This window comes from Eublepharis macularius, chromosome 4 (genome assembly GCF_028583425.1).
Source record: "Eublepharis macularius isolate TG4126 chromosome 4, MPM_Emac_v1.0, whole genome shotgun sequence".
Classification (NCBI taxonomy): Eukaryota; Metazoa; Chordata; class Lepidosauria; order Squamata; family Eublepharidae; genus Eublepharis; species Eublepharis macularius.
In genome coordinates this window covers 56,249,389-56,264,995 of record NC_072793.1, presented here as the reverse complement: position 1 = coordinate 56,264,995, position 15,607 = coordinate 56,249,389, and the positions used below count along the sequence as shown (strand labels likewise).

The window sequence follows — 15,607 nt, the reverse complement described above, 5'->3', positions numbered from 1 at the left end:
CTACAGTAAAGTTGGTTAGTCTTAAAGGTGCTACTGGACTCTTTTCTATTTTTCTACTACAGACTAACATGGCTAACTCCTCTGGATCTATGACAAATTATTCTGATTTTGAGCATATTCTACACAGCATTCTGACAAACAATAAAAGTGTCTTAGGACAGCGTCAGTTCATACAACAACATCTTTATAACATATTTTAAGTATTGAACTCTGAGACAACTGCAAGAAATCAAAAGCTCAATTTTTATATCTTACCCTAGATTTTGTGGTAGCAATTTCAGCTTTAAGAATGTCTGGATCATACTTTGAACCAGATGAGGAACTGGAGATTACTATAAAGAGGGGAGAAAAAGTTTTAATTTCACCAAGGCGGTAGTGGGGGAACAGTACACAAAATAAAGCACCACATTTTCCTTAACACACAAGCTTGTTATGTTAGAAGCTTAATAAAAAGGTATCATAATCTGTAAAACTTTCAATTGATAGCCTGTTTTAAAACAAAATTTAATTGTTTAAGAAATAAAGGCTTGATCTGTTACTCTTTGTTCTTTCTCAAAAATAAAATATTGGTTGAAAAAGTTCAATAATTTTTTAAAAAAACAATTTCTACTAAAGATTAATGTTATTGCAATGGAGTATATTAATAATATTTACCAATGCCTCTGTACAATACTGTCAATGTGTGTTACGTAGACACATCTGTACATTATGGCCATGATCCAAAGTCAATTTAAACATGAATAAATGGAATGTACGCACAGAATATTCTATTGTTGAAGTTTACATTGCACTCCTGAAAATAAAAACCACTTTTATAACAGAACTGTAGTTTGACTCTTGAGACTAGGAGTTGGTGCAGAGGAAATTGAGAAGGGCGCCTCAGTTACACATACAGTTTTCTTGCTCATACATAAGTGATTTCTGTAGACTGACCCTTCTCTGCACTGTATTTCCAAACTTTGAAACTTCAGAAGACCTAGCTGAAGTTCTGAAAATTTGTAGAAAATTCTAATATACAGCTCAATCACGCATGGGAAAGCTTTACAATTGTCATGAAATGCCTTTTTTGTGCAACATAATAGGGACAGGCTTGTTTTCAAGAGACTTATTGCTACACTGTAAGGGAGAGCATCTACATAGGACAGAATTGTATGCTAGGTTTCCTTTCAGCATTGCCTTCTGTAACCAACTCTGTCAGCACTGTTGCACTGAACAGGAATACTAGGCAAAGGGTGTTTTGGGGAAAGGAGTCCAGCCCAGCTGCCCAAAGTACTACTGTGACATCTTATGGTGCTAAAACTGTGCTAGTAAAAGGACGGACAAATGGAAACAGGAGTGCTGAAAGTGGCTTTTAGATATAAGTGAGCAAAGTACAAATAAAAGGAAGGATAAACAGAAATCCATCAAGTACTCACAGCTAGTTTGAGATCCCAGCTTATGTTCCCAGACATCATGAAGTTGTTGGTACTCCTGCTGTGCCAGTTGAAGCCTCTGTTGCTTTACCTGGTAAATCTCCTTCTGAGCTGTCAGTGCTTCTTGTGCCAATACAAGGTAGTCCTTCAGCATATGCTCCTGCTCCCGTCGCCACTGTACGCGAGGATCCTCTATCTGGGTACTTTCTTTAAATCAAAAGGATAAAGATAAATTTTAAAAACCTAAGTGACTGCAACATGCTTACAAATCAATATTTTTTTATCATGTCCCATCACTTTATGAATGTGGCATTTGTGTCTGCTGGGGATATACAACTACAGGTACCAGGCAATTGTTATGTATTATTACACCTCCTTAAAAGCAGAGATCTGCTCCTCTCACTCCAAACTGGACTATACTATCAGGAGGCAGGGTCGTTGCAGAAAATGTTAACCTGGAGCTGTTAGTCTGTATGAAGCACCTTATTGCAGATGTGTTTCTATTAACTTAAGGTTATTGCTTTCACGGCATTAACAAAAGTCTTGGATATTCCAATGGGAAAACCAGAGAGGCCAGGTGATTGGTGTGCCCTGTATGTAAACCATTTTCCTTTTCATTACAGTTTATTGCTTGTTTCTTTTATTATATCATATGCAAAATTTGCTTTCAGGTTTTGCATATGATGGATATTATATTTTTCTGGGTCATCTATTTCTTTACCTAGATACAAGTATGCTAGTTATTCCCTAGTCACAGCCTATCATTTGAGGAATTATTAGACAAGAAAGAGCAAGCACTGGATTTTCTCATCTCTCCATTACAGATACACAAGTCTATTTATTCATTTTTGGGAGCTGCTTTCACTTACCATGGAGTATAGAAGAAAGGGCTGGGAAACAAGAACTTTATATAACAGACTTAGTTACAGTAATTAGACGAATTCTCTTACAATCTAAGTTATTCCCATCTGAGATGTGCACTGCTTCCTAACTCCATTGAGCAAAAGAGTGCATATGTTACATATAAATGGGAAGATGCCAACATCTGAATTTTCATTTCATTCTGGCTTGTAAGCAACTGTTTATATGCTAGGGTAGAAGAGAGATCTCCCATTCCTTTCAGTTCTGCTGCAGGTTTTTCTTTGAAAAACGGGAACAAGGATTTCAATTTTTCAGCCAGCTTTAAATGCTTTAGGCTGTCTGAACTGATCAAGCTTGAGCTAGGATGCCTAGTTACCACACAATGAATAATACATACAAAGAGACTGCAGGAAACCAAGGGAAACTAATCTCCATAACTTAGAAGTTCTTTATATATTTAGTAAAAACTCTTTTGGCAAGGAAGCTGCTAAAGCATAGTGTTGTGGGCTGGTTCAGCCCAAGCAGAATAGTCAACGTCCGGTCCAAAGTCAAAGTACAAGTCCAAAGCCAGAAGAGAATCCAAAATCCAAAATCCAAGCCCGGAGGTCCATAGGTCAATTACTGGTAAGTTTAGGGGCTACACAAAAGCAAAGTCAAGGTCCAGTTTGTAAGTCACAGGGCAAGGGGGGGGGCAAGGCTCAGTGGAGTGATCGCAGCAGGAACTGACATGTTGCTTCCACGCCTCCTGGTCTTCTGTGGCTGGGTTTTATAGAGAGGCTGGCTTGCAGCCAGCTGCTGTGGGAGTTATCCTGTGGTTACTCTTCATTGCTCTCAGCCAGCAGCTGGCATCTGGCCAGGAGGTGTGAGCTTTGCCGTCTCTCTTGTAGCTCTACACATTGCCTCTGTCTGCGGCACTCTCTGAGTGAAGCTGGAGGTTTCAACATCCTGGGCTGAGCATCACCGGTGGTGTAGGAGTAGGAGGGTGTTGGTGCCTCTGGCTTGGCTGTTGACTGTGGGCATTGGTCAACCGGTGGCTGAGCTTCACCAGTGGTGTTGGAGCTGGAGGGTGTCAGTGCCACTGACTCAGCTGCTGGCTGTGGACTCTGATCCTCCAGCAGCTGTTCCTCCTGATCACTGGCTTCTGCTGAGTCAGGGCTGGCTAGGCAGGTTACATGAGGCTCCTCTCCTCTTGAGGAGTCCTCACTATCACTGAGCCCCAGAACACACAGATTTTCTTCTTGGCTGAGTGATCTGGGTTCCAAAAGAGTACCTGCCACGGACCCAAACTAAAAGACTTAAATATGTTGTGCCTGCTTGTAACCATTATGACAGTGGCTGCCAGGTGTTAGTAAAATTAACTAGCATACCCAGCATATGGTCAGAAAGCCTACTAAATACAAAAGACAGAGGTTGTACACTTTATAAACACATCCCAGGCCCCTTCTCTCCACCTCACGCTTTAAAATGTAAGACACTGCCTTTGATATAGTTTTTAAAAAGACCTTTTAGGGCATCTAAAAGCCAGTTTGATATAGAAGTTAAGAGCGGCGGGACCTGGGTTTGATTTTCCACTCCTCCACTTGAAGCCAGCTGGGTGACTTCGGATCAGTCACAGCTCTCTCAGAGATCTCTCTACCCTACCCACCTCACAGTGTGACTGTTGTGAGGATAATAACAGCACACTATGTAAACCGCTCTGAGTTTGGCATTAAGTTGTCCTGAAGGATGGTGTATAAATCGAATGTTGTTGTTGTTATTATCTGGACTCTATTTTTGGGAGAAAGAGTGGAATTGTATATAGCAATTGAGGGGGGAGGGCTTTGCTGCTTTTTCCAGTGCTTTGAAATTCTCTGCTGGCTTTACATAAAATTTCAACCAACAATACTGTAATGATAGTGGCAAATATTATTACTTATCCAATAAGAGACACTTAGCAGGCAGATTGAGAGGTACCAGTGATGACAGATTGGACAAGTACCACACATATGCTACAATCTGCTCTTTCCCTTATCAAATAGCTTTATTTTTATTATCCTATTCCAGCAAGTAATTCATTAAACCCAATTCATTAGTTATAGTATTACTTAAGCTTCAACTACTAAACAAGTTATCATCCAGCATAAGTCACACATTCATCCCAGGTGGTATTGAAAGATGGCCTGCTGTGACAGTTGTAATTTATTATATATGCTTTTAATACAAGTTACCAACCAGTACTGGGTATAAGTAAATTATGAGATAATTTTGAATCAGGCAAGTGAAATATAGAGATTGTCAACAGATCTGGCTTCTCCCCATATACTCAAATGAAGCCTAAGGAAAATAACTATTTTTCATTAATAACGTAGTCAGGATGTTGCTATTCTAGAGATTCAATTTAATTCTCTTTAGCCAAAATCACAAATCTCTACTGCTGGAAGCTCTAGTGAAATGAATGTGGATTGTCTCAGCAAAGCATTTTTAGAATCAGGGAAGCTACATCTATTCACTTGGATGATTTCAGTCCGGGGGGGGGGGGGCGTGGATTGGATTTCCATCTGTTCTTGAGCTTACTTGGAATAATTACACTGAAAGACATTTGACAATTATCTCTTCCACCTTAACATAGCAACAAAAAGACTGAGAAAGTAGCACTAACTTTATATATTAAAATCTGATGACAGCTAGTAACTAGTACAAATATCTATCTAAATCTTGGGGATGCATATTTATTATTTCAAAGCACTTTGCAGCTATGAGTTTGAAAATCTTAAACAACCCTTTGAAGTAGGGCAGCACTGACATCCCCATAAGGCAGACAGGGATTTAATACTGAAAGATAGCAGCTTTTCTAAGATTGTTTATAAAATCCATGACATGGACAGGATTTGAATGAGAGACCTTACAGTTTGAACTGGAGCTTTTAATCACACATTAAACAGCATCCTCTATCAGTTAGTAAGGGTATAGTATCGCCATTTTAAAAAGCCAATAGACAACAAGTGAATTTACATAAATCACTTTTTGAACTTGCAGGCAATCACAATATAGATTTTCATGCTGGGTCTTTTAGGCAAAGGATAGCTGTCTAACAAATTTTCAGTTCAAAGTATGTTCTGCAGAGATCATAATCAAAGGGAGAACACAAAAACAGACTGCTTCCTCAATAAATGTTCACAGTGCAATCCTATACAGAGTTACTCCAGTCTAAGATCACTGACTTTAAACTAGAGTAATTCTGAATAAGATTGCACTGTCACTAGTATGAATAACTTGTCAGGTTTCATAAGTATTAGTATAAGGGACAAAGTACATTAAATAGAATGGAATTCTTTATTACTCTTTTTAGATAGATATATGATTGCCTTGTAAAAACATTACAGGATTTTTATCCAGCAGGCAGGGATTGTGTCCAATGACTCTTCCACAGAGATTCTAATTGGACCTATGGGTTGAGCAGGATTCCCATTGGAATTCTACTGCAGGAACAAGTTATAGAACAGCAATAACAGTACTATTAAAACATGTTTTTGTCCGGCAACCAGGCCGGACTTGGGAACCCTCCCAGAGCCACACCCAGAGCCCAGACTGGCAGCCCCACCATCTAGCCTTGCCACCCTTGGCACTCACCCAACAAGGAGGAAACAAGCAGCAGCAAGGAGGAGACAGGCAGCAAAGGCACCAACAGAGAACTTGAACGCCAAAGAGGGCCCAGGTGTTGACAAGCCCTTGTCAGCAGGAGGCGGACTAGATGGCCCAGGTGCTAACAAGCCCTCATTGGCAGGAGGCAGGCTAGATGGCAGCTCCTGGGTCCTAGCCACTGCCAGCTTCCAAGCCAGGCCCTTAGAGCAGCCCAGCCTAGCTGGAGGAAGAGGGTACAGGGGGAAGCCAGCCCGTGCCACCACAGGCAGCAGATCATAGGCAGCGCTAGTGGCACAGGACCGCACTCTAACCCAGTGGCAGGCGCGGGAAGAACTACAGCCCAGCAACCCAGCAGACAGGCTAGAGGGGGTGGAAAAGGGCCAGAGGCTGGGGGCAAAACAGGCACAGCTGTGGCTTCCTAAGGCAGACAGGGCAGCAGCTAAGCTGTTGGGGGGGGTGGGACTAGGAGATGGTGCCTGGGAATGGTAAGGGGGATAAAAGGGAGGTCCACCCACAAGTGGGGGAGGGAGGGAGGAGGTTGAGAGGAGAGTGTAGAAGCAGGAGGTTTGGTCCTGGAGTGGAGTGGAGTGGAGTGGAGTGGAGTGGAGTGGAGTGGAGTGGAGTGGAGTGGAGTGGAGTGGAGTGGAGTGGAGTGGAGTGGAGTGGAGTGGAGTGGAGTGGAGTGGAGTCTACTTAGGGTTGTAGAGGGGCTCCTGGGGAGTACCCAGGGCCAAATCACCATGCTTCTGAGACCTTCAGGAGACAGTAGCCCCACAGCTAAGAGGGGGAGTAGACCCAAAGGCCAAGAAGCAGAAGTCAGGCAGGCGGCGGGTGAGCGCCACCATGGCAGAAAGAGACACGTGAGGGTTGGGGCATGACTGAGCCTGGCAGTTTTTATTTTATTTTATTTTGCTCTCACAGGGGGATATTGCCTCAAGATCTAATCAGTACATCTATTTTTTATTATATTTTTTGTATATTTCCTTTCAGTTAAAAGATCCACAAGATCCACTATGGACTCTGACAAGTCCCCCCCCCCCCCATTTTCTCAGTTTTTAATTAACTTGACTTCAGAATTTTAAAAAATTCAATCTGCATTATTCGGGCAAGCCTTCATTTCTATTTATGTGTAAAAATAACCTACATAAATCATGAGGGACTGGTATTTTCTCTTCTGATAGAGGCAAAAAAAAGGTATAGGTAGTCCCTTCTGCAAGCACCAAGTCATTACTGGCTCATGGGGGGATGTTGCATCATGACATTTTCTTGGCAGACTTTTGTTATGGAGTGGTTTGCCATTGCCTTCCCCAGTCATCTACACTTTATCCCCAGAAAACTGGGTACTCATAGAGGAAACTGGGTACTGATAGAGGAAGAAATTTAATTTTCTATAATCAAGGAAGTTCAGGGGAAAAATATTTTAATGAAACTGCAAATGCTGGGAAGGGGATGCAGAAAATGACTAGACTTTAAAATGGCTATGCTCATATTCAGTCCAGCAAACTGACTCAACTGAACCTATAAGACACCAGAATAAATAAGAGATTAAACGAAAATAAAGGAACAGTAGAAGTAGGATGCAAGCCAACTGAGTTCACCACAAAGTCTCTCAAAAGTCTCTCTCATCTTATTCTGATTAACCATAAAGGCTTAATAGTCTACCAAAAAGTAGACAACGACAACCTGCAGATGATACTGAAAGTAACAGAGTACATACTAGGCCTAAAGCAAATTACTGTGCCATTGTGTGTCTCACAGATTTTCAGGGCATCTTGTTTCATCAAATCAGATTGGCTGGTGGCAAAAAATATGCTAATCCAACTTCTAGGCTGAAAACCTGAAATGATTCATGGTACCCCTCTCAGTCAAAAAAGTGTGGTAGGAATAAATATATCATCAGCAAAATATTACAGGAATTCCAGAAAAATGTAATCTACTTACATTACCATTCTATATTAATATTTCATGTTCAATCCTACAACAGCCATCTATATGCTTTAGGTAAGTAAGAATTTGGACAAGGCAGGCATCTGGAAGTGGAAGACAAACATACAAGACCTTTCCTGGAGTTTGTCATATATATACACCGCACACTTGTAAAAGGAAGTGAGATCAAATCCACTGGTCCAGGCCCAATTTCCTAGAATTCAGTGGAAAAGCTATACTTAGCCGTGTGCATTTAAATATGTATAAGCATGAACTCTTCCATGTAATCGGGGGTGCAGCTTTTTGAAGCATTCTTTATATAAAGAAGATGCTACATACAGAGCACCCTGTACAGACTCTCTGCTGAATGTGAGGGGGTAGGGGATTAAAGTGTACAATATCATTCCTGTTTACATATGTTCAATGTATGTACAGAATAGTTAGGACTGGAGTGTCAAACACGCACAGTATACAAATATATATGGGATGAGAAATCATTCAAATTCGAAGATAATAAAGCATGTTGCATGGTTTAGGGTTTTCTCATTGCTGTGAGAAATTTCATCACACTTACTGGTGTTATGGTCGATATAATAGACTCCAACCTGAGGGTCATAAGCCTCTTCCCATCCCAATGGTAATTCATCACTTATGCAGTCAGCAAAGGTTAGAGGTTTAGTATACCTGGAAAGAAAAATACGGATATTTAGAACACACCAGATTCACCAATAAACAATTTTGGCAGTCCTTCCACTAAAAATAGTTAAGGAGAGAATATCTGGCATCTACATGGCTGAGCTTAATATTGAGTAATATGCCCATTTTCTCCATATATCAAACACAGCAAGTTGATTCAATATTATTTCTAGATAAAATCCCCAGTTTGGTTCAGCAACTACTCATTTATCAAGGGAACATGAAGGACTCCTAAAATTCTACTCCCACAATGAACAAACCAGTCTCTCTATGAGCAGTCTTACTTCAAAAATATGTAGGCATGTAGGAGCAAGTTACGTTTGATTTGCAACGTGTGAATTATTAAAATTGCACAAAGGAAATGAGAGGATAAGGAATATTAAATAACATCACGTGACACAGTAGTACACCCTGATTTATCACAGTAAACTAGTTTTCACTCCCAATATTCCTAAGCAATGTAAGTGTAAGCATCAAGTAATAATTTATTTTTAAGTAGCCTCTTATAAACCATGCTTCAGTTCTTCAAACACAGATGTTAAAAACTAGCTGTACGTAAAAAGGCTAATTTACTAATTTCATATATGTTTTTAAGTAAAAGCTATTCTGAAAACCGAGTGGCAATACTAAATGTGTATGGGTATAAATATTTTACATAAATTAAAGTGATCTGTACAATTTTAAAACTTTCCTTTTTAGCTTAATTCTGCAATTAAACCGAGAATGAAAGGTGAACATAAGAAGGTTTATGGTTAATGTATTAGTTGAAGCAATTCAGATAAGTCTAAGATTACAGTGAGAGATTTATGAGCGCTGAAATTCAACTGGCTTTCTAACAACCAGCTATAATGGCCCTAAATTCGTATCACAAATTCTATTTATTCATAATGAGGCTGACTAGGATTATTCTAGTGGACCATTGAGAGATTTTTTAGGACCAAATTTCAAACTACTCATGCCAATGAGTAAGACAGTGCTATCCATCAGAAAAAAGAAACTCATGTTTCATTATGTACCAGAGCTACACAGACACATAGAATAACATAGTATAACGAAAAGATTGTGCCAAATCTAAAGTGCAAGTAGTAATAGTAATATTAAAGTAATTGAACAAGAAGCATTTTTAAAACTATGGGTTGGAGCTAGGGATGCCAGGTCCCAACCCCATACAGATGGCTGGGGAGGAAGGGTTGCTGTTATCCTCTATGAATCCTATTACTTCTGCAGATTCTCAAAACAGACTGTATGCTCCTTATGTTGGGGCCTAAGGACAGATTAGGAATTCTGCTTGTTTACCAGCCACATAGTTCCCCAGAAGCACCATTTCTGAACTCTTGGATGTGATACTGGATGCACCTAAACTGATTGTTCTGGGTGACTTCATGCTGAATGCTCCTTGTCAGGGGCCAGCCCAAGATATTATAGCTTCTTTGGCTGCCTGGGGCCTCTCTCAAATAGTGCCAAGCCCCATACATGAAAGATGCCAAAACCAGGACTTAATCTTTTGCACTGAGCCTCTGAGGAGAGGTCTTTCTTCTGGACTGAAGATTTGGCCTGAACCATGGTCTGACCATTATCTACTGAAGGAAAAGGTGATATGACCCCAACATCCTGAAAAAAGGGAGGACTTGTGTAAATGGTCCACCCAAAATGCTATGGGAAATTTTAGAATTCCTAACACATTCTCTGTTGAAGCTGCACAGGAAGACAGGAATGTGAAGCTCTATGAAGCTATTGATAAGATTGCTCCTCATCAGCTTCACCTGGCATTGGGGCAGAAGCCAGCTCTGTGGTTTACCATGGAGCTGAGTAGCCAAAAGAGGGCCAGAAAATGTTTAGAACTATGCTGGCAAAAAAACTCACAGTGAATCAGATAGAGCATGCTATAAAGTCCACTGGAATACCTATGAAGTGGTGCATCAGCTCGTTCATGACCATCCCAATTGCTGAAGTTATCTCAACATCTTCTGACTCCTAAAATGGAACCTTTACTGGCTCAGGAACAGACAATTAGCTGTGACACCTTTGCAAAGTTGTTTTTGCTGACAAAACACTATGAATATGCTCTGATCTAGATGCTACCTGTGATCTAGGAAAAACAAAGCCAGAAGAAAAGCTTAATGCATCATCTAGTTCACTTGTGCACCATTTTGACCCAATTACAGCGATGGCTATTGACAGGATTCTGGCATCTGTGAAGGCTAGTACTTGCACACTAGATCCTTGCCTGTCTTGGCTGCTAAAATCATGTAAAGACCACATAAATGAGCCCAAGATGTCTATCATAAATCAGTCACTAACTCAAGGCACCTTCCTTCAGAGACTCAAAGAAGCAATTATCTGCCCACTACTTAAAAAACCATCCCTAGACAAATCCCTTCAACTGTAGGTTGGCTGGATTACGAATAAAACAGAAACAGAACATATCCATAAAACAATAAATACTAAGATAATTCAAAAACATATGCAAGAAATCTAGCAGCAGCTTCCAGCCAGCCCTCATCATTAGAAAACAAGTTTCAGAAGAATATAATTAGTAGAACACTGAACATCAGAGTTGACAAGGGATCCCAGTATATTATGACTAGCTTCAATAAACAAAGGACAGTATAACAGCACATGTGAGATGTCTGTACTGCTCCAGACGCACTAGGAAAATTTACTTCAATCCAGGGAATATCTTCAAGCCTTCCTGTGTATTTGGCGAAAGTGAATTACCGAGAAAATTAAACATCGATGTTTGAGATTTTTTATAGTAACAAGATAATTAGCAACTGTAAAGGAAGTTGTAGGGATATAGCCATAATACAAAGGAGAGCACTTCCTATATGAATCGGTGAGTAACCCAGACCAATCATATGACAAAGCTGCTTCTGTTATAGTTTTCAATAAGTGATCTGAATAGTAATTAAATAGGTTATTGTTTTACAAAAAACCCAGTTCACACAATTTGTCAAAAAAGGCATTTACACTTGATGATAAAAATAAGTCTTGTCTCATTAGATATATTAGTTGACTCGGAGATTCTAATAAGAATATTTTTAACCACATCTTAATGGCATATTTCCATGTGATCCTTTGTAAGGATCCGCAGTCCAATTTTTAATCTAATTATGAAGCTGGAGACACAATTGGGAATTCCCAAAATGGTTTGGAAGAATCTATCTTGCATCCTCTCAAGATGTTTAGCAATTGCATGCTGCCATAATGGTGCCCCATACAGGGTTGCAGGTAGGATCTTAGAATTGTATAGTTTGAGCAATGCTGGAAAAGACTATCCAGCTTTTGTAAAATAAAATTTCTTCAAGGAGTGGGGATAATAACAACATTGACTATATATGTTCACCACAAAGGCACTGTTATTAAATGCCATGCTTCTTTGTGGCTCCTCCAGGATCTACCTATAGCATTTGAGACAGTTGATCATGCAAGCTGGCTGAAGCACTGTGAGGTAGAAATGGATGTGCCTCAGACTGGTTTAAATCATTCGTCATGGAATGAACTGAAAGGGTTGCTGTCAGAGATCAGTTATCTTTGGGGTAGGAATTATCTCGCTGGGTTCCACAAGGCACAGTCTTATCACCCATGTTATTCAACCTTTATGTAACAACTTCAGGAGAAATCATTTGTGGCTATGAAACTAGATGTCATCAATATGCCGGTAACACCCAGCTCTATATCTCACTATCCAAATCCCCTAGCAATATAGAAGCGGACCTAAGTTGTTGCCTGACAACAGTGGTCAGCTGGCTGTTAGATAACTATTAAGCTTACAGAAAGGAAGAGATACTGATCTTTACAAAAGAAGAGGGGAGATAAGTTAGAAATATAATGTAATTGATAGTTTGATGTTAGGTTTTGCTTAATTTAATATATATTATCTATCTCAGTACTGTATTAAGACAGTTAAGAATAGAAAAAGAGATATAAGTAGTAGGTTTAGACAGTGGGTTGGAAAACTGTTGGAAGTCTTAGATTAAGGGGGGGGAAGGGTGGGAGAATATGGAAATAAGGGTTTCAATTGAAAATCTGTAATATTAATCTTTACTCACCCAATAAAAAATTCTTTAAAAAAAAAACCAGTGGTCAGCTGGCTGAAAGTGGACAAATTGAAACTGTACCCAAACAAGACAGAAGTTTTTGGTCTGCAGTAGAAAAGCAAGATTTGAGTTCAGTGGTGCCTTAGAGACCAAGATTTTTAGAGTGTAAGCTTTTAAGAGTCAAAGCTCCCTTCTTTAGATACAATGGAAGTGAAGGTGGTTGAGAAGCCAGAGATCTTAAAGAAATTAGTCAGGTCTGTGAGGTCAGTACTGTGGTTACTGAGGCTTACAGGTGCAAGCAAAGAACTCATTTCTCCACTCCTAGGAGGTGCTGTGCTATATGCTCTTGTCTTATCACTCTGAGAGCTTGCAATACCATCCAGCCTCAGTCTTCAAAAAGAAAAACTATCTCTATCTAATATCAAAGATGGGAGCCATAAAAAGTAGAAGCCATAAATTTCAGTGCATATCAACCAAAGCAAAAGGAGCCTAATTCAAAATGATTGATCTGAACAGGAAACAGGTGTTCTGCACCATGGACTTTGAGGGGAGACTTCTGTAGAGTAGTCTAGTTTTGATGTTACCATGCCACAGGTCCAGGTGGCCAGTTCAGCCACATCAAGATTAGGGGGCCATCTTCAGGGCTGGACTGAGTTTGTGGAAGGCATTTTTTGTAGCTGTGTTAACTTGGTTTAGCAGCAGTAGTGCTGGATCCTGTATAACCCCAAAGCTCTTAACCACATCTGCAAGGATCAGCTGAACTCCATCAGAAGTGGGGAGCATAATGTTCTTCTGGCCCACAGTGGGCAACATACCTTTAAAAGGTGTCTTTCTTGGTCTCTTATTGTTCCTCTTCAGTTCCATTTTGGGGTCTCTTATCTCGTTTTCCCATAGTTGCTGTAAAGATTAACTTTTGAAGATCATGCTGTAAGTGGGAATCTACAGCAGGTCTCACTTTGGACTTTGGGATTTGTCATCTGGGAACCTTGCTGAATTCTGCTATTTGCTTAAAGATAACATTTGGAATAAGCTTAGGGATGTATTGTCGAAGGCTTTCACGGCCGGAGAACGATGGCTGTTGTGGGTTTTCCGGGCTGTATTGCCGTGGTCTTGGCATTGTAGTTCCTGACGTTTCGTCAGCAGCTGTGGCTGGCATCTTCAGAGGTGTAGCACCAAAAGACAGAAGTCTCTCAGTGTCTTTTGGTGCTACACCTCTGAAGATGCCAGCCACAGCTGCTGGAGAAACGTCAGGAACTACAATGCCAAGACCACGGCAATACAGCCCGGAAAACCCACAACAGCCAAGCTTAGGGATCTTTAGTGTGTGCTAGCCTAGCTAAAGAGTCTGTTAATTTGCTTTTCCTGCTGCACCCTTCTAAGCCCTTTGATAATTGGCATTTTGCACTTCCTTAATAAGTTCTATTAGTTATTACTTGTGTGAAGTCCTTCGTGTTACTGCTTCAATCTGAATCCAGTTGCTTGGCCAATTTGTGTCTGGACTCAGCTTGCCAGGTGCCTACTTTTTAAGACTGACCTCTGTTTGTTTAGTGTCCTGAGGGCTGGAGGCTCGCCTCTTGATCTCTAGCTGTGGGTAGTCAGAGGGGCTGGTGGTGGCCACTTCCTGGGGAATGGAGACTCACTTCCCCCTATTTATTTTGCTCTTGTCACCACTGGAAACCAAGGATGTCCTCTTAGGGATCCTGGCTGGGACAGCTCTCCTTCTCACACAATGCCACCGCTGAATTATTATCAGGAGCTAGATGATGCATGCATATCACTTCCATTCTACAGTCATTCCACTGGCTACCTATCAGTTACCAGGCTTAATTCAATATTTTAGTTGTCACATACAAAGCCTTCATGGCCTTGGTCCCTCGTATCTACAAGACCGCCTCTCTCCCTATGCTCCGCCATGACTACTTTGCTCATTTGAACAGGACCTTCTACAGGCGCCACTGTGCAAATCCGCAAAATCAACAACTACCCATGCACACACATTCTGTGTAGTGCCTCCCACCTTATAGAATGGCCTGCCTGAAGAGGTCAGGAAATGACCCACTCTCCTGGTTTTCTGCAAACTGCGCAAAACCAAATTGTTCGGGAGGGCTTTCTTACATGGGAAACAGTGCTGTGGTGTAAGGAAATGGTTTGGAAATGCATTGATAAAGGGATAGAGGCTGTAGACTATACTAGTGTGTACCATCTGTTGCTATAAGCATGCTCCTACTAGATAGTTCCATGTTTAATATGTCATATAAATATGCTTATGTTGTGTTTCAGCTTTTATTTTAGCACTGTATCAGATTTCTGCTTGCTTTGTTTCACCACTGTTTTTCAGTTCTATATCAGATTTCTGCTTGTTTTCAAACTTCTGCCATCCCTACCCTATTGGATTGTTTACTGAATGTCCCAGCTGTTGATTGTATTGACTTATTCTATGTAATCTGCCTTAAGTCCCAGTGAGAAAGGCGGACTATAAATAATGTAAATTAATTTTTTTTTAAAAAACAGTAGGAATATGCACACACCAATTTGGAACTGATTTAATCATATATATTACATATATTAAAAGGCATAGAGAGTATACAATGCCATTTTGTTAATGTGCATGGATTACAGGTTGGATACCACAGAGAATTTCTGTAGGCCGGAGGGCAAGTCTCACTTATTTCCTCCTCCAGCTTCAGAGCTGCATTCTAAACTGATGTGGGTAGGGTTCCCAGACGTTTAATTTCCCCCAGGACAGTGTTTTTCTCTCTGGCTATCCAGGGGAAACATGGTCAAAATACCAGACATATAAATGTCCGGTGTTTTTGCCCATGGCGGAAGAGCAGCTGGCAACTAGTCTGCAGGAGCCCCCTGAGGGAGTGGCTAGTAGGCCCAGCCAGCCTCCTGTGCTACCTATATCACCTCCTCCATGCCCGGGAAGTGGCAGACTCACTCTTCCCCTGAAGCATCGGAGAAGTGACCAGCCGGGCCAGCCTGCTCCTGTGATAAGGAAGCAGTGGGCTCACCCAGCTGGTGAAGCAACTGGCAGGAATGCCCAGCCGC

At 40.9% G+C, this 15,607-nt stretch overlaps 1 protein-coding gene across 2 annotated transcripts in view; it reads right to left on the bottom strand.

The window, feature by feature from the left end:
* Positions 1-15,607, bottom strand: part of WWC1 (WW and C2 domain containing 1) — a 107,882-nt gene that overhangs the window by 42,765 nt on the left and 49,510 nt on the right. For both annotated transcript variants that reach the window (XM_054977140.1, XM_054977141.1), the window contains exons 2-4: positions 8,395-8,504; positions 1,416-1,619; positions 256-332 (exon numbers count right to left, since the gene is read on the bottom strand). In XM_054977140.1, the coding sequence (XP_054833115.1) occupies positions 256-332; positions 1,416-1,619; positions 8,395-8,504 (391 nt within the window). The remainder of the gene's footprint in view (positions 1-255; positions 333-1,415; positions 1,620-8,394; positions 8,505-15,607) is intronic.